We start from the raw sequence: 27991 nt of genomic DNA, 5'->3' as shown, positions 1-27991 counted from the left end.
AATAATCTGATGCCCCAGAGAGAGGAGGCAGCTCAGCCCCGCGTTCGGCTGCTGTCGAGGAGGAGGCCGGAGTCCCGGGAGAGGATGCGCCCCGCGGAGCCGCCTGGGCCTGCGGGAGCCGTGAGTATTTCCTGCGGGGCGGTCTCCCCACCCGGCGGGCGGCCGCGGCCCCTCCGGAGGCGGGAGGCTCGGACCAGGTTGGGAGGTAGGAGGTCAAGCGTCCGTGGCCCACAGTGGGGGGCTGACAGGGAAGTTGTGGCTTGCTGCATCCAAGCTCCACCAGTTCTGTTTGGGGGCTACGGCTCTGGATGGAGGTGGAAATACCTTCTCTGGGAGACTTAGGGGTGGCATGGTGTGGTGGAAACAGCGAGGGCTTAGGAGTCAGACCTGGGTTTGATTCCCGGCTCTATGGGGAGAATTCCCCACCCTCAGTGTCTTCATCTGCCAAATGGGAACAATAATGCTCCCTCCCAGGGGTTGGTTGACTGGATGTAATGAGCCTACGCTGTGAACACTGAGCCTGCCTTTCCTGCCCCGCAACCTGGACTGAGAACCACGATTTCATAGATGAAGACCGGGAGACTGATGAACAACAACATACTTAAGGATGTCTTCCATGTGCCCGCTAGTTCTAGTTCAAGGTGTTGGGTGGGGATAGAGCTGTGAAGACAGGCAAAACCCTTTCCCCACCGAGTGAGTGTGTCCATGGGAGATTCCCACAGCCGGGAGATTCCCACAGCCCAGAGACTCGACTCCAGGCCTCTCTGACCCCCGCGTCCAGGGCTCTTCTGTAGCCCTCCTGGCGTCTCCAGGTGGGCTGGATTCTGGAAGGGACAGCATATATCCCCCAGCCCTTAGGAACTGACAGAAGTACAGAGCCACCGAGTGGGCTGCAGGCTGCCCTGAGAAAGGGCTGCCAGTTCACTGCACCCCTGAGGGGAGGTGACCACGTGCCCAAGGGTGGCTGGGATTACAGAAGGCTGAGGCAGGGTCCCAGGGACGGAACCCCTGGATAGGGCTGGTTTAGGGTGGTGCAATTCCCGAGGTGGGACGTGGGGGCTGAAGGGACTCCAGTGGAAGCTTCTTCCATGCTGGGTACCACCTATTAGCAATCTGGATGGGAGAATCATCCAGTTCACAGAGTTGCCCTTGAACTGGGGCCTCCTGTGCCCCCTTCACCTACTGGCTGTACTGACTCTTTCTGTGGTTGTTGATGGTTTACTGGGTTGTATAGCCCTGAGGCTTGTTTATTTTCCTCACATACCATATAGGTTTATACATGTGTATCTGAGAGTTCCTAGAGGGGATTATAGAATCATGGAATGGGGGACCTCAACTCTTGTGTTTAGGTTTAACAAAACCCAAAACCTCTTTCACAAAGAAGGTGATCTTATCTAATGGGTGCCCTCATGGGAACTTCATGAAGACCCATGTGAACCTGATCCCATAGAGTCCTTAAACCCATCATCCAAAAGCAGAAGGCTCCTGGTAATTGTCTTGGGGCCTGTGTTTGGAATATGTTGACCTGTCTGTCTCTAGTCTTTGTGATTCTTTCAAAAAAGTGATGCCAGTACTGATTGTAATCTTTGTTCTGGCTGTAATGTGCATCCACATCACCAAGTGTGAACTAGACTCTTGGATGGAACACTAGGTGAACCTCACATTGTGCTCAGATCCACACTGTAACCACAAACATTAGGGGAGGGTGGGCTTTCACCCAAGATTAAAAAACATTATCTTTCTTGGAACATGCTTATATATATGCTCAGGGATGCTCACTGATGTATCTGCACATGTGACAAATATTTTTCCTTGTTACATTCATTCTCCTTCCTGCATTCTTCTTCTTCTCAACCTCATCATCAAATAAATGTAATAAATGTCATATGTTTAATATGTGGGAGATTCTAGGCTAGGTTAGGTGGTGAAAGCTCAGAGAAGTGAGAAGAGGGGAAAGGACATTGATTTTATCAACCCTCATGAGCAACTGTCAACTTGAGTTTAGGAATTATTAGTTGTAATTGACAAAAACCCAACGAGCTTGGTTTCAACAACAAAAAAAAGAGGATTTGTTGTTTCCAATAATGAAAAAGTCTATGGGGAATAGCTTCAAGCATGGCTGGATCTGGGTGCTCAAACATTGCCAGGAATCCATCTATCTCCATTCCTCAGCTTTGCTTTCCTTCATTCCTAATGAAGTAGGCTTCATTATTAGGCAGATCCTAAAGTTGTTGGCAAAGATGGCTGCCTGAAGTTTAAGCTTAATTCCTATCAGTTTGGCATCTGAAGTAGGAAGAGAAAGCCTCTTTTCTAGTAGTACTAGCACAAATCTTTGGATTGATTCTCTTGGGCTTGGCATCTGTGTTATGCCTTTTATAAACCAATCACTGTGGTTAAGGAATTAGGTAGCTCTGATGGGCCCAGCTTTGTTCATAGTCCTCACTTTGGAGCCTTGAGTTGAGGCCAGACCCAAAAGAACACAAATTTTTAAGAAAGGAAGGGGGTTGGTTGCACAACAATGTAAATGTACTTAACACTAAAAATCTCTGCACTTAAAGATGGTTCAGGTGGTAAATTTTATGTTACTGTATTTTACCACAAATAAAACATTTTTAAAAATAAAAGCAAGAAAGAAAAGAAAACAAGAGGTGATTTCCTCAAAGGGGAATTGAGGAGCTGTTACCAGAATGAGAAATGAATGTGGGTAGACAAAACCAACTGGTTTCCAGAGTGAATGGAGTCAGGGGCTGAGACCAAACCACACGTGTCTTCTCATTTTAATTTGTGAGTGATTTTAGACTGAGCAAAGGGCATAAAGGAGGAAGTGGAACCTTGGAGTGCCTCTCACCAGCAAGGTAGGCATGAAGACCAGGACTGGTGCCAGTGATGGCTAAACATAGCCACAAAGCCCTCTGAAGACCCAGGGACTCCCCACCTCCAGCCTTAACCCACAAGGTCACCATGGTCAGATGCTGTGCTCTGTACCCCAAGATCTTTCTGTTGTCCTTTCCAAGAAAGAAAAGAATAGGGAGGGGATTTTTCTTCACAAGGTAACCCTTGGGGCTCTGTTTTCCCACCCTGGCTCTCTCAAGCAGAACCTAAGTGTCTGAGACAGCCCAGCACCCACAGTGCCCTGCAGGGGATCACCTTGGGTGCACATTACACTCTCCCATAACCTCATGTTGTTATGTTTTAGCCAGGCTGGACACTGGCTCTACTTGGCTGTCCCTATTTCACTCTTTGTTTGGCCCAGCCACGATCCCTCAGGTCTCTTCTGCCTGTCCAGTGTCTCTCCTCAGTGGTCCCACCAAATGCCAAGGCTGAGCTCCCTCCCTCAGCCTGCAGGGTCAGGGAAAGTGAGTCTTTCCATGCCTAGCCCTGGGCCACCTCCTTCACCTTCCAACATGTTGATGGTCTCCCCATCACTGCTCAGCCTGACACCCTGAGTCTTCCTCATGGGGCTCTCTCTATGACCTTTCTCTTTTTCTAGGTTCTTGTGCCCTTCCTTGGGTCCCTGCTGCTGCTGCTGAGTCGTTTCAGTTGTGTTCGACTCTGTGCGACCTCATAGATAGCAGCCCACAAAGTTCCTCTGTCCCTGGGATTCTCCAGGCAAGAATACTGGAGTGGGTTGCCATTTCCTTCTCCATCCTTGGGTCCCTAAACTGACCCAATTTTTGCTAATATTAGTGTCTTCTTATTTCCTTCTAAATCTTCAGTTTCTTCTAGGTTTTCTGTAGCTATTTTTGCAGAACCTCCAGAGGCTCTCATCTTTGTCATAGTTACACACTATGGCATTGACAAGGTACCTCATCTGCAGAGAAGACCTTGGCTACATGAACACTCAAGAGTACTATTCAGAATATCAAACACCATAGATACAGGCACTAACCAAATGGAATGGACATTGTCCTTAGAGGCAGGATCCTGGGACTTCCCCAACCCCAGTTCAGATGTTACCTCCTTGGTTGCTAGATCATAGAGGAAAGGGGGCTGGGAGTTCCAAAAGGGCAGCCAGGAGGCTGGGGTGGGGGCTCATGGGATATCTATTTACCAACAAATACTTACCTGTACAACCCAGCTGAACGTTCCCCCAATATATATTCTTCCCATACAGGTGCACATCCTACACCTCCTATCTGGGCCAGAACTCAGCTCTGATTTGGTTTTGTTTTTTGGCTGTGCCGAGCAGCTTGTGGGATCTCAGTTGCCCTACCAGGGATCGAACCTGTGTCTCCTACATTGGGAGCTTGGAGTCTTAACCACTGGGCTGCCAGGGAAGTGCTCACCTCTAGTTTTGGCTTCACTGTCTACAAGCTGTGAGACTTAAACAATTCACTTTGGTCTTTTTGAATCTTGGGAGTGAAAGTCACTCAGTTGTGTCTGACTCTTTGCAACCCCCATGGACTATACAGTCTATGGAATTCTCCAGGCCAGAATACTGGACTGGGTAGCTGTCCCCTTCTCCAGGGGATCTTCCCAACCTAGGGATCAAACCCAGGTCTCCTGCATTGCAGGCGGATTCTTCACCAGCTGAGCCACCAGGGAAGCCCTTTTGAACCTTAGATTTCTTATTTGTAAAATGGGAATAATAAACAATGACTCTACTATAGATACTTGTGCACTAATGTTCACAGCAGCATTATTCACAACCGCCAAAAGGTAGAAACAACCCAAACGTCCATTGATGGATTAATGGGGGAGCAAAATGCAATCTATGTATTACTCAGTCACAAAAAGGAATGAATTTTTGATACAGGCTATAACATGAAGGGACCTTGAAACTATTATCCTAAATGAAATAATTCAGGCAGAAAAGGACAAACATTAATAATATATGATTCCATTTATATGAGGTACCTGGAATAGGCAAATATATAGAGAAAGAATAGTGGTTACCATGGGCTGAGGAGGGGGAAGAAGGGGGAGCTATTGTTTGATGGGACAGAATTTCACTTTGGGATGATGAAAAACCTCTGGAGAAGGATAATGGTGAGATTGCACAGCAGTATAAATGCGTTTAATTCTACTGAATGTACACTCAAAAAGGTTAAAATGGTGAATTGTATGTATATTTTACCACAATAAAAATGGAGATAATAATTCCTACTATGTAGAACTGTTTCAAGTATTAAATGAGATCAAATATCTATAAGAAGCTTTTGCAACCTCAAGTGCTATTATTATTAACCAGTAACATTAAGTTATCCTGGGGTAGGAAATGACTACCCACTCCAGTACTCTTGCCTGGAAAATTCCACGGACAGAGGAGCCTGGTGGGGTACAGTCTATGGGTCACAAAGAGTTGTACATGAATGAACACGCATACATGCAACAAATCATAATCCAATTATTTTGCTTTATCCAAAAATTCCCTAAAATCATTATTTTTTTGACAAAAGGGTTAGAAAATCACGTTACTTTCATTCCTCTGGGAATTCAAATAAGTGTTAAGAGAGAAAAAAAATTAGCCGTAGAGCAGGAGCCCCACCTTGCTAGTATAATTTGAGGGATTTTGAAAAGGGCAAAATTATCTCCCATACTGTCCTGAAACTACACCATGAACATTTCATTATTACTTATATAAATATCTATTAAACAGCAGTGCATTAAAGAGGATATCAGTCATTCACTGTTTAGGATGAGCTGCTTTCCTCCTAATTCTGGCTGAGAACACTGAGGCTGTGATTATCAAATCTTTTTTTTCTTTTTACAAGACAGAAATTTTTAAATAAAACAGCTGACTTTGCAATCTCAATTAAATTGAGATTAAAGTAATTAAATTGACCCAGAAGATTGAAAAAGTAGGAACGTTTTTTAAAGGTTAAATCACTTGTTATGCATTCTGAAGTATTTAGGGGGAGGGGTACTGATGACTGCAATCTATTTTGAAATGAATCAAAAAATAAGGTGGCTTGCAGGATGGATAGAAGGATGGATATATGATTAAAAACAAGCATGTGTGCTCAGCTGCTCAGTTGTGTCTGACTCTGTCAGGCTCCTCTGTCCATGGGATTCTCCAGGCAGAAATACTGGAGTGGGTTGTCATTTCCTCCTCCAGGGGGAAAGCAAGTATAGTAAAATGTTAGTATTAGAATATAGGTGGTGGGTATACCAGTGATCACTGTTAAAAGTTTTTTCTCCTTTGCCCTATGTTAAAATTTTTCATAATAAAAATTTGGAGAAATTACTATTAATATTTAATAACTGCCCACATTCCTTTTCATAAATATAAAAACCAAATAATTTAAAACTTCCATAGGAGTTATAACTATCTATAATATAGATAATATAGTGTCATATTATTTGAATTATTGGATCATTACGCATCTGAACTGTTAGGATATAATGAGGAGGTGACACCTGTATTGGTCCCTGAAGAATGAACAGGAGTTCAGCAGTTGGAGAAGACCTAAAAAAGGGCCTTTCCCACAGAGGAAACAGTGTGTAAATTAGTGAAGGATATTCCAGGACGGCTGGGGCTTGTGGCATTGACACTGAGTTTGAATTGCAGCTCTGACATTCTCTAGCTGTCCCTAACCTATGAGAGCCTCAATTTACCAAGTCTAAAGTGAGGAAGAGAACATTTACTTGCTAGGATTTTGTGAAGATTATTTTATGTAGAGCACTTACTCTAAAGCGAGCACTCCATAAGCATTAGTTATTACAGCTAATAGCCTGGAAGGCGCTCTGGGAGCTTGAATACTATCCCATTGAGCTGGTCAGTTATCAGGAATCCATATCATTTCATTCCTGAGGTGTGCTCTTTCTCAAGGGAACTAAGGTCAGTGGTTGAGTGGGAGTGATTCATTTCCACTCCGAGCAGTAAGCCTCAGTTATCACCTGTAACCCCTTCCGTGTATAATCTCCCACAGACTCTAGGTGATGTCTCCCCTGAATGTCCCACGGCCCATATCCTGCAGCTCACAGGGAAGGGAGAAGGTGTTGCAGCCCTTCTGTGTTATTTAACACCAGCTCCCTCTTTGTGTACAGAGGAGCTCTGCCTTTCCTTTAACCTGACACCACCCTGTTAGTGAAGTCCACAACATTTCCTTATTGACAAAGCCTTGTCACACACACACATTCTCTCATTCAGTCTTGACAAAAGCCTGTGAGGTCAGCAAGGCAGCTATTATTGTCAACCAGAGCCACCACAAGAGTGAGGTGATCAGAGAGAACAAACCTGTGATACTGAACGGAAGTGACAAGTTTGAAACAAATACATTATTGGTTAGATGCCTATCAGAGAGAGAGTGTGGGTCTCTCTACATCTCTCTCTACACAAAGGTATACCGCCAGCCCTGTGACAGCAAGGTACTATCACCCCAGTAGGAGCAGATTTGCATTTTTTAAGATCTGTGGCCAGATGCAGCCTGTGGCCATGGGGCGGGATGGAGCACACTGACTTCTGTTGGTTCCAAAGGCTGACCCTGACCACACAGGGAAGCTGGTTGATTCATCTGTAGCCCTGAGGAGATGAAAGTCCGCAGAGTAGCACTCTCCACGCCCTGGCTGCCTGGAATTGCCATAGGAAGAGCTCAAAGGAAGAGCCTCTGTGGCCTCCAGCCTCCCTCCAGGTGGAGGGAGCCCTTCCCAGATGAAGATTCTTCTCACAGGAGCCTCTGTGGAGGCTGGCTTACTGACCAGGTGTGCTAGGCTCCGAGTAGGAAAAAGAGATCTGAATTTTAAACCAGTGCTTGGAAACTGCTGCTTTGTGTTCCCTGTGGCACCTTGTCCATATCATTTCATCTTTCTGGTCTGAGTGTTCTCACCTCCTGCACACTGGTGGGTAGTCCCTTCAGAAAGCTACAGTTCTCCTCAAAAGTGTGGTCAGTGACTAAATTCAAATGATGCAACTCCTCACTTATTTGTCCAGGCTCAGAGTGGGATCCAGGTCCCAGAAGCAAGAGCAAAGGGGCCCCAGTAGTACAACCAGCTGCTCACGACCAGAGAGCTGCCCCCCTGGCTGTGTTTAAGCCCAGGCAGGTGGACAGCCTCCCGGGAATTGAGGATACTGTAAGGATGACAAAAACTATTTTTTCAACTTTGTTATAAAAGTTATCTTAATACAGTGATAACCTTGCAGCACAGCCATTCCCATTTTACTGGGAGAATATCGAGGCCAAGAAATTGAGTGATGTACCCAAGATGAGAGCCAGGCTTTGAACCTGTTCCATCTGTCCCCTAATGGTAACCATAAGTTTATTTTCTATTAACAAATTCATTATTAAGAGAGGAAGCCAGAGAAACAAATCATGAGGTCTGAATTCACACATCTCAATTCTAAAGGCTCTTTTGCTCCAACCCTCAGTTTGCATCTTCTTTTTTAATGAGTCAATATTCTTTGCAAAATATAGGAATGAATTAATTTGATCAAAGATACAACTGGGCCTTTACTTTTATAACTATTCTGTATTTTCTTTTACATGTAATTCCAAGATCAAAATTTAAAAATCTTTGGATATAAAGGTCCACATTTTGGATATTTCTCCAAAGAAGACATAGAAATGGTCAGTAAACACATGAAAAATGCTCAACATTACTCGTCATCAGGGAAATGCAAATCAGGGCAACAAAGAGATACTTCACATGCTGCTGCTGCTAAGTTGTTTCAGTCGTGTCCGACTCTGTGCGACCCCATAGGCGGCAGCCCACCAGGCTCTGGCATCCCTGGGATTCTCCAGGCGAGAACACTGGAGTGGGTTGCCATTTCCTTCTCCAATGCATGAAAGTGAAAAGTGAAAGTGAAGTCGCTCAGTCGTGTCCAACTCTTCCAGACCCCATGGACTGCAGCCTACCAGGCTCCTCTGTCCATGGGATTTTCCAGGCAAGAGTACTGGAGTGGGGTGCCATTGCCTTTTCCGACTTCACATGCTAGGATGGCTATAATAAAAATGACAGAAAATGACCAGTGTTGGTGAGAATGAGGAGAAATTGGAACATAAGTAATGTTGCAGACATCATACTCTTTACTTCTAAACAATTCATTATATATTTTCTAAGAACAAGGATAGACTTACATAACCAGAGGACAGTGATCAAAATTTGGTAAATTGACATTGTGTGTAGTTGCTTAGTTGCGTTCAACTCTTGTGCAACCGCAGGTAGACCACCAGACTCCTCTGTCCATGGGATTTTCCAGGCAAAAATACTGGAGTGGGTTGCCATTTCCTTTCTCCAGGGGATCTTCCTGACTCAAGAGATTGAACTCACATCTCCTGCATTGGCGGGTGGATTCTTTACCACTGAGCCACAGGGAAAGCCCAGTAAATTAACGTTGATATAATTCTATTATTTCAAATGTTGTCTGTATTCAAATTTTACCAAGTACCCCACCCAGTAAGGCCTGTATAGTATTTCGATCATTTGGTTAAGGAGGCATTTGCCAGTTTTTCCACTATAAAGCTGTTACTTTTGCATTAAGAAGTAATGAAATAAGAAGATACTTTAAGACTATATTAATATCTTGTTTCCCAACAAAATTTCACTGTTTAGTTTTACCATCCGTTGTGATTCTTGCCTGTAGGATGCACTTTGAAAAATACATTCTTGCATTCAGATTTCAGTCACTTGACTGTGCTTTTTTGAAATATTACATTCAGTTTTGTTTAAGCTTACCAAAAAGCACAAGTCCTGTTTTAGTTAGGTTCTTTTCATTGCCATGATGCAATATGTGGGCCAGCCTATGCAAGTGGTGATGGTGGTGAAGTGCTACCGTGGAACACCATGGAGCTTGGAAATGAACCCAGCGATTTCCAAGAAACACCAGGAACCAGAGAGGCAGCCTTGAGCCTTTGTCTCCACCCTCTCTCCCAGCCTGTGTGGTTCATCCTCCTGTCATTCTTCCCTAGTGTCTTCTCTGCTGTCCGCTCTCCGTTGACTGTCTCCTTCTTTTCTGTCCTGTTGTGTTTTTTCTGTGCCTTGTCATCTAGCTCCTACTGCTTCCTCATGGCAAATCCCTCAAGGTTCAACTCCACCTTCTCTCTCTGTGCTTCTTGGCTCCAATTTCACTGCCAAATTACCTAATTCTCTCCTTTGTCTCTCTGCACTGAGATCACTCATGGGTGCCGGCCGCATGTAAGGATGGCCCTCCCTGGGTCAGGTGCTTCCTGTCAGCTTGGTGGAGGTACAGATAGTGGTGAGCTCACAAGCCTCTTCTGAGGACTGCCCCTCCAGAGGGACTGTGGTTGTGGTGGACAGAGGTATTTACCTGGACAGTGGAAGTTACAGTAGTACATCAACTATGTCTCTTGAACCACAGTCAAACCACGTGATCTAAAACCTCTCTACTCCTTTCAGGTATGAGAGAGAGGTGCTGTCTGGAAACTCTGATTCAAATGTCAAAGTGTTAGAATTTTCAGGATACTTTAAAGGTTTATGTGTAACGCATTTGAAGCTTAACGAATGTTTCCTGAGTATCTTTCTGAGAAGAACTTTTGAAAAATGTACATTCCTGGAAATTAGGGGACAAAAGATTACCATTATTGCACTCCCTTTAGGAACTCCCACCCTTATTTCATTTTCCTCTTTAAAAAAAAAAAGTTGGAAACATGAAATTTACAAGAAAGTACAATGCTAAATTTGCTAGTTGGTAGTAATTTGCTTTAATTCTGTCTCTCTGTTGAGCCGTTTGAAGGAAGATTACATAAATTGTAGACATCGTGAAATTTCACCCCCAAATATTTCAGCACGCATTTCCTAAGAATAAGACATTTTTGTACATAACCACAGCATCATTATCGTACCTAAGAAAGTTAGCAATAATCTGTAATATCATCTGTACATAATAATACTGTCTAAAAAGACATCATTTAGTACACACATAAATTTCCCCAATTGTCTCAAATTTTTCTTTTACAGATTTTTTTAAAATCCAAAATCCACTCAAGTTACATGCATTAGATTTGACTGTATTATATTTCTTAGTCACTTGTAATCAGACCTCTTCCCTCCCCTGTCTGTCTTTGTTTTTTAAAACTGACTTTTTTTAAAGAGTCGAAGCCAGTTGTCTTGTGAGACATCTTACAGTCTGTATCTTTCTAATTGTTTCGTTTTGACTGGGCTCAGGGCAAACAATTTTTGGCAAGGGTACTACGGAGGTGGGACTGTTTCCGAAGGCAGGACACCTGGAAACTCAGGATGCAGGTGGTCTCATCAGGGGAGAGGCTAAATATGACCATCTGGAGACAGTTGAGATTTTTTTTGCTGAGACTCAGAGACTAGAGCTGCTTGCCTGAGGCATTCAAATACTTCTTGGTAGTAGGAATTATTTGAAGTAGTCACAGACTGGGGTTTCTGTTCTTCATTATCTATTCTCTGTGGTTTGTGACCAGCTGCCCTTCCCTTTCTCCCAGGATCCCAAGTGGGATTTGCTCTTTTATTTTTAAACAAAGGTGGACTCCCTTGCTGTGGAGTCCTCTCCCTAGCACCTGTGCCTTTTGTGTTCTGGGATGTCACTGTCATATGTTTACACCCCACGCTTGTGCCAACTCTGCTTCTAGAGATTCTGCTCCTCGTCCCCCACCCCCAACCAGTCTATAAATATTTGCTTCTAACACCAAGTACCTCTGAGAGTTCTCCACTTTCACCTACAAACCTCTTTCTTTAAAGCCTTTTTTAGCTTATCCAATTATTTTGCAGAGAAAATTCTCAATTACGTGCTAATATATGGATAACACTCTTAGCACTTGCTAACAGTGCCCTTAGCAAAGAGGTTGCAGTCCCAGCTCTGGTGACAGCTGCTAACAGTAGTAGCAGCAGCTGGAGAAGGTGGGAAGGTGAGGGAGTGAGGAGTTGATGTTCAGGGTGCCCCTGAATACTAGAAATCCAGCATCCTTTGTGAAAATGAAGCAGAAAACACCAACAAAGCAAACCCAAAGCTCGTGTGTGTGTGTGTGTGTGTGTGTGTGTGTGTGTGTGTGTGTGTGTTAGTTGCTCAGTCCTGTCTGATTCTTTGTGACCCCATGGACTGTCCATGGGACAGGCTCCTCTGTCCATGGGATTCTCCAGGCAAGAATTTTGGAGTGGGTAGCCATTCCCTTCTCCAGGGGATCTTTCCAGCCCAGGGATTGAACCTGCGTCTTCTGCATTGGCAGGCGGATTCTTTGCTGTTTGAGCCACCAGGGAAGCCCAGAGTTATTCCTCAGTATTCCCAAACTTTGAGTATGAGGAGACCTTTGTATGCACAAAAATACCTATAGATCAGCCCTTACCTGATGGCTGTGTTTTACTATCTGCTTATTAAGACATTACATAGCAATAGAAAGCTAGTTGGAATCAATAACCCTTAAAAGACTTTGTATTTTATTAATACAGGAAAACCTACATCCATTTGAAAAAAAATAGTGTACATTTGTGTTTGTCAGCTGTTTAGTTGCTAAGTTATGTTTGACTCTTTGCAACCCTATGGGCTGTAGCCCACCAGGTTCCTTTGTCCATGGGATTTTCCAGCATGAATACTGGAGTGGATTGCCATTTCCCTCTCCAATGTCTGTCAGAGGACCTGACAAAAACAGGGACACTGCTGCCATCCTGTAGTTTGATTCTTTTGATGATAGAGATGGAAATTTCAGGACTTCAAGAAGCAGAGACCAGTCAAAAGGTTTCACTTATCTTTTCTTCCCTATCCATTGCAAAAGAAAGTGTTACCCATGTTTCCTGGACAGGAGCCACTCCTTGGCCTGCATGTGACAGTCTTCTTCCATCCAAGCAATCCTGAGCCCAGTACTGATGTAGTCATGATGGTGGATGAGGAAGCACTGCCCCAGCTTAAAGCCCAGCCACTGCTGGCAGGATCAGGATGCTCCTTCCAAAAGGAGTAAATGTTCCCATCCCTTGCCCTCATTCCACACAGCCCGTGGGGCCAGTCAGTCAGTCTCCTTTCACCTCACTTGGCTCAATGAAACAGAAGCTTCTCCCTATTGTTTCGTAGAAACAGAAAAAACAAACCAGCATAATTTCTAAAACAGGAGTTTTTGCATCTGATACACATTCTTCCTCCTCACTGTTAGTGTCTTCCTGTTTCAGAATACAGTCTTGGTGCATGTTGTTTTATGAAATAAACTTATTTTCACCACTTATTTATGATGACCAGATCTGGAAAGAGAAAAACCAGACAAAAAGCCAATTGTCTTTCTGTCTAAAAAAAGGAATATTCTTTATAGACAAGGGATGAATGTGGGGTTGAATCACAGGTTTTTACAATAGCTGATTAGAAAACATAGTATCAAGATGAATGGTTATATAAGGGATGCCACTAAGCATTTGAAGTCCTAATATTTCAAGGGCTTCTTAAAGAGGAACCAGGAAGGACATTTTGTGATGACACAAACAGAATAGATAGAAGATAGAGAAAAAATATAAATGCAACACTAAGAGGGCCTCGCACATGAGGTAGGATTTATAATCTTAATATCTCCAAGTCAGATGTGTTACAGACAGTATAGAATCTTGTCTCCTGCCCACATCTAGGTCAATGGCATCTAGTCCCTTCAAAACTTTTCACTAATAAGAAATTCACAGTCTCTGACTTTAGTTATATCCATGATAACTATGACAAGATAAAAGATAATAGATTATAGAAATCATTAGCTGAATAAATGAATATAGGACTTATTTGTTGTTGTTCAGTCACTCAGTCATGTCTGACTCTTTGTGACCCCATGGACTTCAGCACACCAGGCTTCCCTGTCCTTCACCATCTCCTGGAGCTTGGTCAAACTCACGTCTGTTGAGTCAGTGATATCATCCAACCATCTCATCCTCTGTCGTCCCCTTCTCATGCCTTCAATCTTTCCCAGCATCAGAGTCATTTCCAATGAATCAGCTGTTCGTATCAGGTGGCCAAAGTATTGGAGCTTCAGCATCAGTCCTTCCAATGACTATTCAGGGTTGATTTCTTTTAGGGTTGACTGGTTTAATCTCCTTGCAGTCTAAGAGACTCTCAAGAGTCTTCTCCAACACCACAGTTCAAAAGCATCAATTCTTTGGCACTCAGCCTTCTTTATGGAATCAAGATTCATGTATGGATGTGAGAGTTGGACAGTGAAAAAAGCTGAGCACCAAAGAATTGATGCTTTTGAACTGTGGTGTTGGAGAAGACACTTGGGAGTCCCTTGGATTACAAGGAGATCCAACCAGTCCATCCTAAGGGAGATCAGTCCTGGGTGTTCTTTGGAAGGACTGATGTTGAAGCTGAAACTCCAATACTTTGGCCACCTCATGTGAAGAGTTGACTCATTGAAAAAGACCCTAATGCTGGGAAGGATTGGGGGCAGGAGGAGAAGGGGACGACAGAGGATGAGATGGTTGGATGGCATCACTGACTCGATGGACATGGGTTTGGGTAGACTCCGGGAGTTGGTAATGGACAGGGAGGCCTGGAGTGCTGTGGTTCATGAGGTCGCAAAGAGTCGGACACGACTGAGCGACTGAACTGAACTGAACTTCTTTATGGTCCAACTCTCACATCCGTACATGACTACTGGAAAAACCACAGCTTGGTCTAGACAGACCCTTGTTGGCAAAGTAATGTCTCTGCTTCTTAATATGCTGTCTAGGTTAGTCATAGATTTTCTTCCAAGGAGCAAGAGTCTTTTAATTTTGTGGCTGCAGTCACCATCTTCAGTGATTTTGGAGCTCAAGAAAATAAAGTCTGTCACTGTTTCCATTGTTTCACCATCTATTTGCCGTGAAGTGATGGGACCGGATGCCATGATCTTTGTTTTTTGAATCTTGAGTTTTAAGCCAGCTTTTCCCCTCTCTTTCACCTTCATCAAGAGCCTCTTTAGTTCTTCTTTGCTTTCTGCCATAAGGGTGGTGTCATCTGCATATCTGAGGTTATTGTTATTTCTCTTGGCAATCTTCCATGTGTGTTTAGTTGCTCAGTCATGTCCACATCTGTGACCCCATGGACTGCAGCCTGCCAGGCTCCTCTGTCCATAGGGATTCTCCAGGCAAAAATACTGGAATGGGTTGCCATGCTCTCCTCCAGGGAGTCTTCCCAACCCAGGGATCAACCAACACTGCAGGCACATTCTTTACTGAGTGAGCCACCACTATATAAAAAGGAATGGGATTTAGCATTTTCTGCTTCTACACTTGGAAAAAACTCTTCAACTTCATTATCTGGTTTAAAAAGAACAGATGCAAGTAGATTCTGTTAATGCCGTCTGCTTCTCATGTTAGGATCTCAGGTCTTATATTAGATACTTTCCCAATGGTCACCCAGACCAGAAGGAAACATGGTACTTATCAGGCTCTACTTGGAACATGGGTTGATTTGCAGTTCTTTTGTATTACTCTATGGCTCCCACTGTGGTTCAAGCCCATGAAATAGGCACCCTTGATCCAAGCCCCATTAATATAATGAGGGGAAGTTCCAGGTTACCTCATTTAAATTATTAACGGCATACGTCGTGTGTACCCTCCATCATGATTGTTCTTTATTTACTTCTTTTTTTCTCCACCAAAAATGTATCTAAGATGAGTTTGATTTTAAAATGGATGTATTTTTCAGAAGTTATCAGATAGGAATAAAGTGGAACGGTTATTTTTTTTAAAAGCATGCTTATGCACAGACGCTCTCATTCAGTTGCAGACGCTGTTGAGTGGTCCTCACTCAAGTGTGGGTGGAGAGAGGCAGTCCTGTGCACACAGAAGAGTTTTCATGGGATTTTCCAAAGAAGATTTGGCATTCCAGTTGTTTATCTTGTATTCTTCACTGTGCCTTGGGCTTTCCAGGTGGCTCAGTGGTAAAGAATCCGGAATGCAGTTTTGATCCCAGAGTAGGGACGATCCCTGGCAGTAGGAAATGGCAACCTGCTCCAGTATTCTTGCCTGGGAAATCCCATAGACAGGGGAGCCTGACTGCAGTTCATGGGGTGGCAAAGAGTCAGACACAATTGAGCGCACACAATTCACTGTGCCATGGCTCTGAGGAAGGCTTCTGCAGCTACACACTCCAGGAAGATTGTTTTTCAACCTAAATGATTATTATTTTGAAAGCCTTTTATTGCTTTTCAGAGTCATTGCATACCTTTTTGTCTAGTATTGTTCCAAGCCCATCCTCACTTACATCACTGTATTAGTCAGGCTCCAACCAGGAAACAGAAACACACAGATTATTTAAAAACAGAGGAAATTTAATGCAGGAAATTGGGTACACATGATGGAAGAGGCTGAGACGCCAACCAGAGAACAGACAGTTAATCCAGAGATTAGCAACCTCAGGAAGCTGCCACCTTCCCTAGGTGGGAGGATAAAGGGAGGATAGAGGAAGGAAGTTACCAGAGCCTGGAAGTCACCAGAAAAAGCTTAAGAACTTCTCAGTCCCAGGCAGAGAGGGCAGGAGAGAAATACCATGGATTTTCTCTTCCTTCTACCTTCTAACTAACCTCCCAGTAACCAGACCAGCTGGAGGCCAGCTGACATACAGAGCCCTCAGAAGTCAGCCCCCAGTGAACCAGAGCTGAGTTGGGGAAGATAAGCCATGGCTGTGAGGACAAATAGCTCTCATCTGTTACTGGGATTAGCCTTTTTTGTTTCTGTTCAAATAAATTTGTTCTGGAGTTTATTAATGCAGAATTTGTAATCCAACCTTTGCACATAACTTTTACACTTTAAGTTGATATAATGATTTATTCATTCTTCCAACCAAATTATTCATTCTTTCCCCTTTTTCAGTAGCTGTTAAATTACCTGGGAGATTACACATAGGAGTAATAACTACTCAACCAGCCCATAGGTGTTAAGAACTCATAAATAATAATTATGTTATTAAGTACCTTCATAGTTGAAGTACTTTCATATATACTATTTGATTCTCATAAAAATTCTGAGTAGTTATTATTATCTCTGTGTTATAGAAGGATTAGCTGAGTTTCACAGACTTCATATGAGTGGCTCAGGGACAAATAACAAATACTGGAACCAGAATTCAAACCGTGATCTGTCTGGTTCCAAATCCTATAATCTTCCTGTGCTGCCTCATGAGATAGAGTGCCCAGAGGGTACAGCAAGAGGCTTTCTAGGCTGGTTGGCTGAGTTTAGGAGAAAATATGCTTTAAATTTGCAAAAATTTTCTTGTTGATTCAGAAATTAAAGTTACAGTCTGGGCGTAACTGACACCAGGCCTATCTGGCATTCCAGTCTGCAGAGTTGTACTCCTGGACTCTTTCCCTGAACACATCTGAACTCGATATCAGTATACAGGGTTGACAGTTCTAGAAGGTCACAGCAGCATGTACCATCCCAAGCCTGACAGAGACGGTGAGGGATGAAGGAAGGAAGTCCATGGTTCCCACCTCCCTCTCCTCAATAAAATAGAGGATACAGTGAAATTTGAGTGTCAGTGATTTTTTTTTTTTTTTTTTTTAGTATAAGTATGTCCCAAATATTGCACAGGACATATTTATGCTAAAAAGTTCTTTGGGGAATTCCCCGGCAGTCCAGTGGTTAGGACTTAGCACTTTTCACTGTGGAGGCCTGGGTTCAATCCCTGGGTCAAGGAACTAAGATCCCACAAGCCATGCAGCACAGCAAAAAAAAAAAAAAGAAAAGAAGCATTAAAGCTGGCAAATTTTTTAAAAAGATTTTTGTTGTGTGTCTGACATTCAAATGGCATCTTGTAATTTGCTAAGTTTGGCAACCTTCTCTCATGGTAGGCAGTGACCCCACCTTGTGTGCATGTGTGTGTGAGTATTGGAAGTTTACTGAGGAGAGCAGCCCATATGGCTCTGTTTTTGCCATCTGTGCCCTGTATATGCCATGAGGTAATAATTCCTGTACAAGTGCAGAAGCGGAAGATGAGCCTGGGAAGGGGACTCCCAGTGTCTGGCAAATATGGATGAATTCTGAATTGGAGGTTCCCTCTGTGGTAAGGGGAGCTGGCCTGACCTGAAGTGAAGGTTAAAGCTGACTTACCTGGTTTCACTTAGCTTTTCTGTCAGTCTGTTTTCACTGGTGAGTATTCAAATCTGACTAGAATGTTAAAATTAGCTGTAGAGATGTGTAAACTTATTCGAAGAAAGGGAAAGAGGAAGGGGCCCAAGATGGCTAGATGTGTCAGGCAGAAAGTTCTGTGGGTCCCATGGAATAGGGGAGGAAGTTCACGGTAGCACTGGAACTGCTGGCCCAGGAGACTCAAGAACGGATCCTATGGTCCTTCCCGGGTAGATGTCAAGGAAAGAATGGGGCAGGCGAAATGCTGGGGCCAGGGAATTACCTCTGATTCTGAGGAATGCAGAGCTGGGAGGGGATGCCACCCGGCTGTAAACTCTCCCAACAAGAAGACAGTCAACTCAACAGCACCTCCTGGGTAAGAAATTACCCTGGTTATTCATTCTGGAACTCAGGGAGGGGAGTCTGCAGGCTACTTCCAGCCTGGCAACTAAATCGATCTTGAAAAACCTATTACTGTCTTTGGCCTTTTCATCTTTGGCCCCATAAAAGTGCAATGGTAGAGGGTATATTACATTTCCATTATGGTTTCTCTTTGTTTCTAAATTCTATTCAGTTCAGTTCAGTCGCTCAGTCGTGTCTGACTCTTTGCGACCCCATGAACTGCAGCATGCCAGGCCTCCCTGTCCATCACCAACTCCTGGAGTCTACCCAAACTCATGTCCATTGAGTCGGTGATGTCATCTAACCAGCTCATCCTCTGTCGTCCCCTTCTCCTCCTGCCTTCAATCTTTCCTAACATCAGGGTCTTTTCAAATGAGTCAGCTCTTCCCATCAGGTGGCCAAAATGTTGGAGTTTCAGCTTCAACATCAGTCCTTCCAATGAACACCCAGGACTGATTTCCTTTAGGATGGACTGGTTGGATCTCCTTGCAGTCCAAGGGACTTTCAAGAGTCTTCTCCAACACCACAGTTCAAAAACATCAATTCTTTGGCACTCAGCTTTCTTTATAGTCCAAGTCTCACATCCATACATGACCACTGGAAAAACCATAGCCTTGACTAGACGGACCTTTGTTGACAAAGTGATGTCTCTGCTTTTTAATATGCTAAGTTGGTCATAACTTTCCTTCTAAGGAGTAAGCGTCTTTTAATTTCATGGCTGCAGTCACCATCTGCAGTGATTTTGGAGCCCCCAAAAATAAAGTCAGTCACTGTTTCCACTGTTTCCCCATCTATTTGCCATGAAGTGATGGGACCGGATGCCATGATCTTAGTTTTCTGAATGTTGAGCTTTAAGCCAACTTTTTCACTCTCCTCTTTCACTTTCATCAAGAGGCTCTTTAGTTCTTCACTTTCTACCATAAGGGTGGTGTCATCTGCATATCTAAATTCTATTGGTATGTGTATAATTTTATGCCTCCTCATGACTTCTGTTGTGTGCTCACTGGCTGGGTAAGAGAGCCAGTAACCACACTTCATCATAGTCCTTGTTATATTTGAAGATTGCTTTTTTCAATTTTCCCTCAGGCTTTTCCCTTATGCAGGCAAAATATCAAAATCCTGTTTTCAAAGGTCTGTATTCAAATAAGTTAATCAATGAGATCTACTCTTTCTAAAAGCCTCATGTCAACACAACAATTAGTAACTCTATTAGAACAGAGGCTACAGTTAATATTTCAATCCCAGTTCACTATTCTTTCATTCATTTATTCAGCAAATATTTATTGAGTTCAGGTGATGCATCAGGCAGATTTGAGCTATGAGAGGAACATTTCAATAGAACTACAAGACATGGCAAACTCTAGGTGACCTGAGATCTGGTTCCTCAAAACATTTGCTTCTCTCTTCTGTTTCTGGACTCTTGGGAGTTTCAGGTTCAGCCACCTGCCCACCAAATGGTAGAGGCAAAATGAAAATGAGTTCTTGTTGAGAGTTGCAGTGAAAGGTTAAATGTGCTGGCTAACTTGAGGTATTTGAATAATCTGTGGCTTTCCACCTCCCCATAGCTGTGGGCCTCCAAGAGCAGACACAGTGGGAACTGGCTTTTTCTTACAAGGAGGGCACAGCAGCCCTCTGGGATGCCCTTCTCTTACCAGCTCGTTCCTTGCCCTCTGTCCACAGTGCTGCACTTGAGATGGAGTTACTGCCCTTCTGGCTCTGCCTGGGTTTTCACTTCTTGACAGTGGAATGGAGGCACCGAAGTGGAATGGTCACAGCAGCTTCGCAAGGGGGCTGTGAGTTGGTGAGTTTTCCTGGGTACTTGAAGTTGTCTGTTGCTCCTGTCCTGATGAGGTTGGGTCTAGTTTGAAAGCTGATGGATTGTCAATCAAGGAGGGGAGGGAATGAATGAGTCTGAGTCACTCTGTACCTTCTTACCACGATGCCATGTGCAAGTCTGCCTTTAATAAAAGGTAAATATGATGCCTGGGAAAGGCCCTGCCCCACCTTTCTCATACCTACTGAGGACAGGTGATCTCAGAGGCAGACCAAGGGCAGCCACCTGAAACTTTAAAAACCCCTTGTTAAGAATCTGGATGATGGAGCTTCACTAATGGTATCAGAGTCTCTGGGTGGGGCATATTAAATTTGGAGAACCCCTACCTCAGAGCCTGTGTGTGAGCCAGTAGCGAATTCTTAACCAGCTGTACTGAAGAGCATGCTGCCCATGCTGCCCTGCACAGCAACATCCCCACCCTGCTCAGGCTTATGACAGTCCGGGGAGAGATACCTGAGCTTCTGTGGTTCACCCTTTCCTGGGCTTTCAGTGTATATATGGAAGCAGACTTGAATCCTAACAACTGAGCACTCTCTAGAAAGTTTCTCCTTTGCCTATAACTCAGTGGTGTCAAAAGTCTGCTTGAGAAACATACAGGTAATGAGTATTCCTTGAGCCAGGGGCCTGGTGGGCTGCGGTCTATGGGGTTGCAAAGAGTTGGACATGACTACGCAACACACACACACACACACACACATGTTATGTGCTAGGCACTGGGAAGACAAATTGGATTCCAGGATTAACGTGTGCCTGCATGCTAAGTTGCTTTAGTTGTGTCCGACTCTTTGCAACACTATGGACCGTGGTCCTCCAGGCTCCTCTGTCCGTGGGATTCTCTAGGCAAGAATACTAGGTGGGTTGCTGTGCCCTCCTCGAGGGGATCTTCCCAATCCAGGGATTGAACCTGCATCTCTTATGTCTCCTGCATTAGCAGGCAAGTTCTTTTACCGCTAGCGCTACCTGGGAAGTCGTCAGGTTTAATACATTCAAAAATGTGTTTTTCAAGCTGATGAATCTTAAAAACCCAGCCGGTCATGGTTCTTAACCACTTTTAGTAACCTCTAACCACTGTGCTAAAAGAGACTTCAGTAGAGGGTAGGGGTTATGAGCCAAACCAGGTTTAAACCCTGGGCTTCCCAGGTGGCTCTCGCGGTGAAAGAACTCACCTGCCAATGCAGGAGATATAAGAGATGTGGGTTCGATCCTTGAGTCTGGAAGATCCCCTGGAGGAGGGCATGGCAACCCACTCCAGTATTCTTGCCTAGAGAATACCATAGACACAGAAACCTGGCAGGCTACGGTCCATAGGGTTGCAAAGAGTCAGACACGACTGAAGCAGCTTAGCACGCATGCTCGCAGAGGGTAGGGGTTATGAGTCAGAACAGGTTTAAACCCCAGCCCCACCACTTACTAGCTGGTGACATTGAGCCAATCTCTGCTTCAGTTTCCTCATCCGTAAGACATGTAGGTAATAATAGCACCAACCAGTAATACCATAACACTGGACTTCAGTGATGACTAAATGAGTTACTGTATGTAAAGCGCTCAGAACTGTGCCTCGTATGTGCTAAGTGCTATGTGTTTTATCTGCTGTTATTGTTGTTGTTAGTCTCTGCTATACAGACTTCCATTATTCTCTTACAGAGGCAATGAAAGGTTAACATCATGATAGCGAATTCAGGAGTTACCAGGCGTAGGAGGAGGGAATAAAGCAGGAGACTCCCTCCCTGACCCCCTGCAGCCTGGTAGGGACTCAGTTACCAGTGAGATCAAAGAGTGGATTTCCTATGCTCTTTTGAATTGAAGGTTGAGGGTTTGAAAGTGCAGTACCCTCCAAAGCCCCTCTTTGCATTAGCTATGTGACATTATCGCGAAGTTGACATAGTAAGCTTTCTTGGGCTCTAATGGCCACGTGGTCTTTTTGCAACACGTCAGTGGGGCTGCAGGAGTTTCAGACATGGGTCCCCCACAACTGCAGCAACTCTCGTGAAACAGGGTCTCAGAGCTTGAGGAAAGCCCCTAATCACAGTATTCTTTAGTCCCCGTAGGGGGAAAAACCAATACTTACTCAAATAAAGAAATACATCTTGTTTTTGCGTGGGGAGATTCAATTTTGTAAAGATGTCAGTTTCCTCCCAGGTTACTCTATGATTATAATGCTGCTGCTAAGTCTCTTCAGTCGTGTCCGACTCTGTGCGACCCTTTAGACGGCAGCCCACCAGGCTTCGCCGTCCCTGGGATTCTCCAGGCAAGAATACTGGAGTGGGTTGCCATTTCCTTCTCCAGTGCACGAAAGGGAAAAGTGAAAGTGAAGTCGCTCAGTCGTGTCCGACTCTTAGCGACCCCATGGACTGAAGCCTGCCAGGCTCCTCCGTCCATGGGATTTTCCAGGCAAGAGTACTGGAGTGGGGTGCCATTGCCTTCTCCGGTGATTATAATGCAATCCCAATCAAAACTCTGGAGACTTTTTGGGGTGTGAGATATAGAAGGAACTAGACAAATTCATCCTAATGTTCATTTGGAAATTACAAATAACTCAAATGCTCAACAACCAGAGGTTAATTAATTAGAGCATGCTAATAATTGGTCTAGGTAACTTTTATTAAGCATTTATGTGGCAGGTTCTGTGTTAAGCGCTTTACATAGACAATCACACTGAATCCTCAAAACAAACCTATGAGAATATTACAAGTATAATTTCCGTTTACAGGTGATGTAATGAAGGTCTTGACTGGTTAGGTACCAGCCTAAGGTCACACGTTTGATAAAAAGCAGAATCAATGGGCTGATCCTAGAGATCTGGTTCTCAACCACTGTGCTCTTCATGCAATGAAGTAATATACAGTTGCCAAAAAGAATGTGATCAAATTTATCTTTATTGCCAAGGCAATATGTCTATCACATTTTATTAATGGAGGCAGGGGACGTCAATTACTGAATAGTTTGTAGAATGCAGTCTCATTAAATTTTTTTTAATTTATTTTTAATTTTATTTTTTAAATTGAAGTATAGCAGATTTACAATGTTGTGTTAGTTTCAGGTGTACAGCAAAATGATTCAGAGATATATAGATATATATATATATATTCTTTTTCAGATTCTTTTCTCTTATAGGTTATTATAAAATATTGAGCATAGTTCTTTGTTATATATAGTAAGTCCTTGTTGGTTATTTATTTTGCATACAGCAGTGTGTTTATGTTAATCCAAAACTTCTAATTTATCTCTCCCTACACCTTTCCTTGATAACCATAAGTTTGTTTTCTATGTCTGCGGGTCTATTTCTGTTTTGCATATAAGTTTATTTGTATCCTTTTCTTTTTTAAAGATTTCACATACAAGCAATATCATGTGATATTTGTCTTTCTCTTTCTGACTTACTTCACTTAGTATGATAATATCTAGGTCCACCCATGTTGCAAAAAATTTTTTTTAAGTTAGATAATATCTTTGGAAAGAGTCCAGAGGAGATGTAACAGAAGGATAATGGCATCTCTTTGAAGGAGAGACTGAGGTTACTGAATAGTTTAATTTTGTATATTTCTATAGTGTATCCATTTTTAATTATGAGAAGGTTTATTTTAATAATCAGATGAAGAACTTGGGGCTCCAAGAGGTTAATTCCTTGCCCAGAGTCCAAAGCTAGTAAGTAGCAGAGCCAAGATTCAGACTTCAGTCTGTCATCTCTTCAAAGTGGTGCTTTTTCCTCTCTCTCAGATTCTTCTCCCCTGGGATTGGGCCCACAATTGTAGGCAATCACAAACCTTGTCCTACTGACCCATCTATGGAAAGGAATGCCACTGCACTCAGGAAAAGCACTGAATCTGGCAGTGAGAGCACTGGGCTCCAGTCTCAGTGCTGCCATTGGCTCTTCACTTGTCCTCTCCAGAACCCCCTTTACTTCTCTGTAGGATTCAGGGTGATGAGCTCTCAAGTCCTCTTGAGCTGTTAATATTTATCAGCTATGAGTGTAGAGGAGCCTCGTGGGCAAAATTTCTTTGGGTGAAACGAGGGTGCCACAGCACTGCTAGTTCTTGAGCAGCGTCCCTGTTAAACACACAGATCTTAAGATCATAGCATTAACAATGCAATAGACTCTGTTTGCATTAATAGCTCCACTGAGTGCCAGGCACTGTGTAACCTCTTGCCTAATCTCACTACGGTCTTCTGAACTAGGTACTGTGGTTTAGTCGCTAAGTTGTGTCCTATTCTTGAGACCTCATGGACTGTAGCCCACCAGGCTCCTCTGTCCATGGGATTTTCCAGACAAGAAAACTGGACTGGGTTGCCATCTCCATCTCCAGGGGGTCTTCCTGACCCAGGGATCAAACCCTGGTCTCCTGCATTGCCGCAGATTCTTTACCAACCAAGCTAAATGACTTTATCTCCATTTTCCCAAAGACATATCAGATTTAGGCTAAATTACTTGCTCAAGGTCACATAGGGAACAAAGTGCAGAGGAGGGATTCAAACTCAGGTAGAGACCTGATCCTCCGTCCCTTTCTGTAGTTAAAACCAAACTGTAAGAGCAAATGTCAGCACTCAGCACTTGAGGACAGGAGCTCCAACCTTCTCACTGTGTGTTCTGAGTGAGGCCTGCAGGGTTAAGTGAGCAGTCCGATGAGTGAACTGTATTTCTGTACATACGCCCCCTCCTCAGAGGCCCCCTGCCCCCCTGACCCATGTGTTTCTGGACCTAGCTGGATGGAGTGGCTGACTGCCGAGGGCGGAATCTTGCTTCAGTGCCCAGCGATCTCCCGCCCTCGTCCCGGACGCTCCTCCTGGATGCCAACCCTCTCAGGACCCTGGGGAACAACTCACTGCAGCGTTACCCTTTCCTGGAGAGCCTCAGTCTGCACGACTGCTACCTGGAGCACATCGGCCACGTCGCCTTTCAGGAGCAGGCCCGCCTGCACAGCCTGGCCCTGCCTGACAACGCCCTCTCTGAGAGCTACAAGGAGACGGCGGCCGCCCTCCACAGCCTGCGCGGTTTGCGCGTGCTGGACTTGTCAGGGAACTCCCTGACGGAAGACATGGCGGCTCTCATGCTCCAGAACCTGTCTTCACTGGAGTCCGTTTCCCTGGCGAGGAACATCATCATGAGGCTCGATGAGTCCATCTTTGAAGGCCTGGGCCACCTCAGGGAGCTGGATTTGCAGAGGAACTACATCTTTGAGATTGAGGGTGGTGCTTTTGATGGCCTGACGGAGCTGAGACACCTCAACCTGGCCTATAACAACCTCCCATGCCTTGTGGATTTCAGCCTCACCCAGCTGCAGTCCCTCAATGTCAGCTACAACGTCCTGGAGTGGTTCCTGGCGTCCGGGGGAGAGGCTGCCTTTGCGCTGGAGATCCTGGACCTCTCTCACAATCAGCTGCTGTTCTTCCCCCTCCTACCCCAGTGCAGCAAGTTGCACACGCTGCTGCTGAGGGACAACAACATGGGCTTCTACAGGGACCTGTACAACACCTCCTCGCCACAGGAGATGGTGGCCCAATTCCTCCTGGTGGATGGCAACGTGACCAACATCACCACCGTCAACCTCTGGGAAGAGTTTGCGTCCAGCGACCTCTCCGGTCTCCGCTTCCTGGATATGAGCCAGAACCAGTTCCAGTACCTGCCAGACGGCTTCCTTAAGAAAATGCCTTCCCTCTCCCACCTGAACCTCAAGCAGAACTGCCTGATGACGCTCCACATCCGGGAGCATGAGCCGCCAGGGGCACTCGTGGAGTGGGACCTGAGTCAGAACCAGCTGTCCGAGCTGCACTTGGCTCCTGGGCTCCCTAGCTGCCTGAGGAGCCTCCGGTCCTTCAACCTGAGCTCCAACCAGCTCCTGGGTATCCCCACTGGCCTTTTTGCCAATGCCAGGAACCTCGCTACAGTTGACATGAGCCATAATCAGATCTCACTTTGTCCCCTTCCTGCGGGCTTGGACCCCAGGAGCACCCCTGGCTGTGTGGATTTCAGAAATGTGGCATCTTTGCAGAGCCTGTCCCTGCAGGGCTGTGGGCTGGAGGCACTACAAGACTGCTCATTTCAGGGCACTGCCCTCACCCACTTAGACCTGTCTGGAAACTGGGGGGTTCTGAATGGAAGCATTACCCCTCTCTGGGATGTTGCCCCCACGTTACAGGTCTTGTCTCTCAGGAATGTGGGCCTCACTTCCAGCTTCACAGAGTTGGACTTCTCTGCATTTGAGAATCTTAGGAGCTTGGACCTGTCAGGAAATGCCTTGACCAGTTTCCCAAGGTTCAGGGGCAGCCTGGCCCTGCAGACCCTAGATCTCCGCAGAAACTTGCTTACGGGCCTTCCTCAGAGGGTGGTGTCTGAGCAGCTCGCAGGAAGCCTGCGGACCGTCTACCTCAGTCAGAATCCTTATGACTGCTGTGGGGTGGAGGACTGGAGGGCCCTGCAGAGCCTGCACATTGTCGCCGACTTGGCCATGGTCACTTGCAACCTCTCCTCCAAGGTCATTCGCCTGACGGAGCTCCCTGCGGGCATTCCTCAGGTCTGTAAGTGGGAGCGGGTAGACATGGGCCTGCTGTACCTCGTGCTTATCCTTCCCAGCTGCCTCACCCTGCTGGTGGCCTGCACCATCACCTTCCTCACGTTCAGGAAGCCTCTGCTTCAGGTCATCAAGAGCCGCTGCCACTGGTCCTCCATATACTGACCCCGACTACGTTCTAATGTGCCCGTGTTAGAACTTTGGTCTGTGCATGTAAGGACACCTTCTCTGCTGAGTTTCAAGATCTGATGCAGAAGACAAATCTGATGAACTGAAGTTTAAATTAAAGTTTAAAATGTTTCCATCCCTTAGTTGTCCCAGGTTCTTCCTCCTTCACTGTGGTATATCCTCAACCATCTCGGTAAAATATTTATTAAGTGACATTCTGTGAAAATAAAAAAAAATGTATCTTATAAATATTTTTAAAATCAAATTCAACTTGTGTTTGTGTCTTTCCTTAATTTTTTTTTTTCTGGTAGTTTCACACAGGTTACGTTTGTGCTCTTCCTTTGGTGACATCCCTGGAGCTGGTGAGAAAGGGAAGGGATTCCGTGCTTCCCTGCAGCAAAAACACCTCCAAGAGCTCAAATCTCATCCTATGGATGGAGAGAGTCAGTGTTCTGAGGGTTCCCCAAGGATGAGTCTTTCAGAACCAAGCTGGGGACTCTGAGATAGGACCTCTCGCCTCCTGTCCTCGTATGCGTCCCCACTGCAGCCAGAGTGGGCCTGGAACAGGGTCCTCTCTGGTTGCCCTGGTTTCATGCCCAGAGTCTCCAGCAGGCAAACATGACCCTTCCACGGAAAAGTTAAGAGAACAGTAACTAGGGGGTCCTGGGTTTCTTCAGGTAGTAACTGAATACCTGGCACAGTCCTTGTTCTGAGAGAAAGTAGACAGGAATGCAGAAAGGAGGGAATTCTATCAGCTTGTGAACACTCCTATTCTCCACAAGACCCACGAAATCTTCTTAGCAGATGTTCGGTATCTGGACTCACTACATTCCTAGTTTCCTTTCCCCCTTCCTGCCCACGGTGAACAGTTCCTCTGCTCCTCTCTGGGGAAAGGTTCATAAGGACATGGCCCTTTCAGTAAGCTGTCCTTGCCTTGTTATCCCTGCTTATTAAATAAAGGGTGGTGGGGGTGTGGAGGTGGGGAGAGGATAGAAATCCCACAAGCTGATTACCATTACCGTGAAGGCTAAATGTCAGCAGAAATGTTTAGGCAAATCAAAGTGATAAAAAACAGCGGTCTTACTTTGACAAAGCTGAAACTTCCCTTGGATGCTCTACAAGTATAAACAAGGCCATTTCACCA

The 27991-nt window shown here is 44.8% G+C and overlaps 1 protein-coding gene across 1 annotated transcript; it reads left to right on the top strand.

The window, feature by feature from the left end:
- Positions 1-8: 8 nt before the first annotated feature.
- NRROS (negative regulator of reactive oxygen species) lies at positions 9-27112 on the top strand. Its single transcript, XM_081571526.1, has 3 exons — positions 9-120; positions 20020-20140; positions 24874-27112. The coding sequence occupies exons 2-3, from the start codon at positions 20033-20035 to the stop codon at positions 26842-26844; spliced, it is 2079 nt and encodes a 692-aa protein (XP_081427652.1). The 5' UTR covers positions 9-120; positions 20020-20032; the 3' UTR covers positions 26845-27112.
- Positions 27113-27991: the final 879 nt, after the last annotated feature.

The sequence above is a fragment of the Giraffa tippelskirchi genome, chromosome 2, assembly GCF_054371585.1.
Source record: "Giraffa tippelskirchi isolate mGirTip1 chromosome 2, T2T-mGirTip1v1.2.pri, whole genome shotgun sequence".
Taxonomy (NCBI): Eukaryota; Metazoa; Chordata; class Mammalia; order Artiodactyla; family Giraffidae; genus Giraffa; species Giraffa tippelskirchi.
The sequence above is the reverse complement of the archived record's forward strand: the minus strand, read 5'-3'. Positions and strand labels throughout refer to the sequence as shown.

What these genes read in the sequence shown, in the direction of transcription:
- NRROS (XM_081571526.1), top strand. Translation starts at nt 20,033, where the DNA reads ATGGAGTTACTGCCCTTCTGGCTCTGCCTGGGTTTTCACTTCTTGACA. An exon ending in CGCAAGGGGGCTGTGAGTTG is followed by an intron (nt 20,141 to 24,873) that starts GTGAGTTTTCCT and finishes TTCTGGACCTAG; the next exon opens with CTGGATGGAGTGGCTGACTG.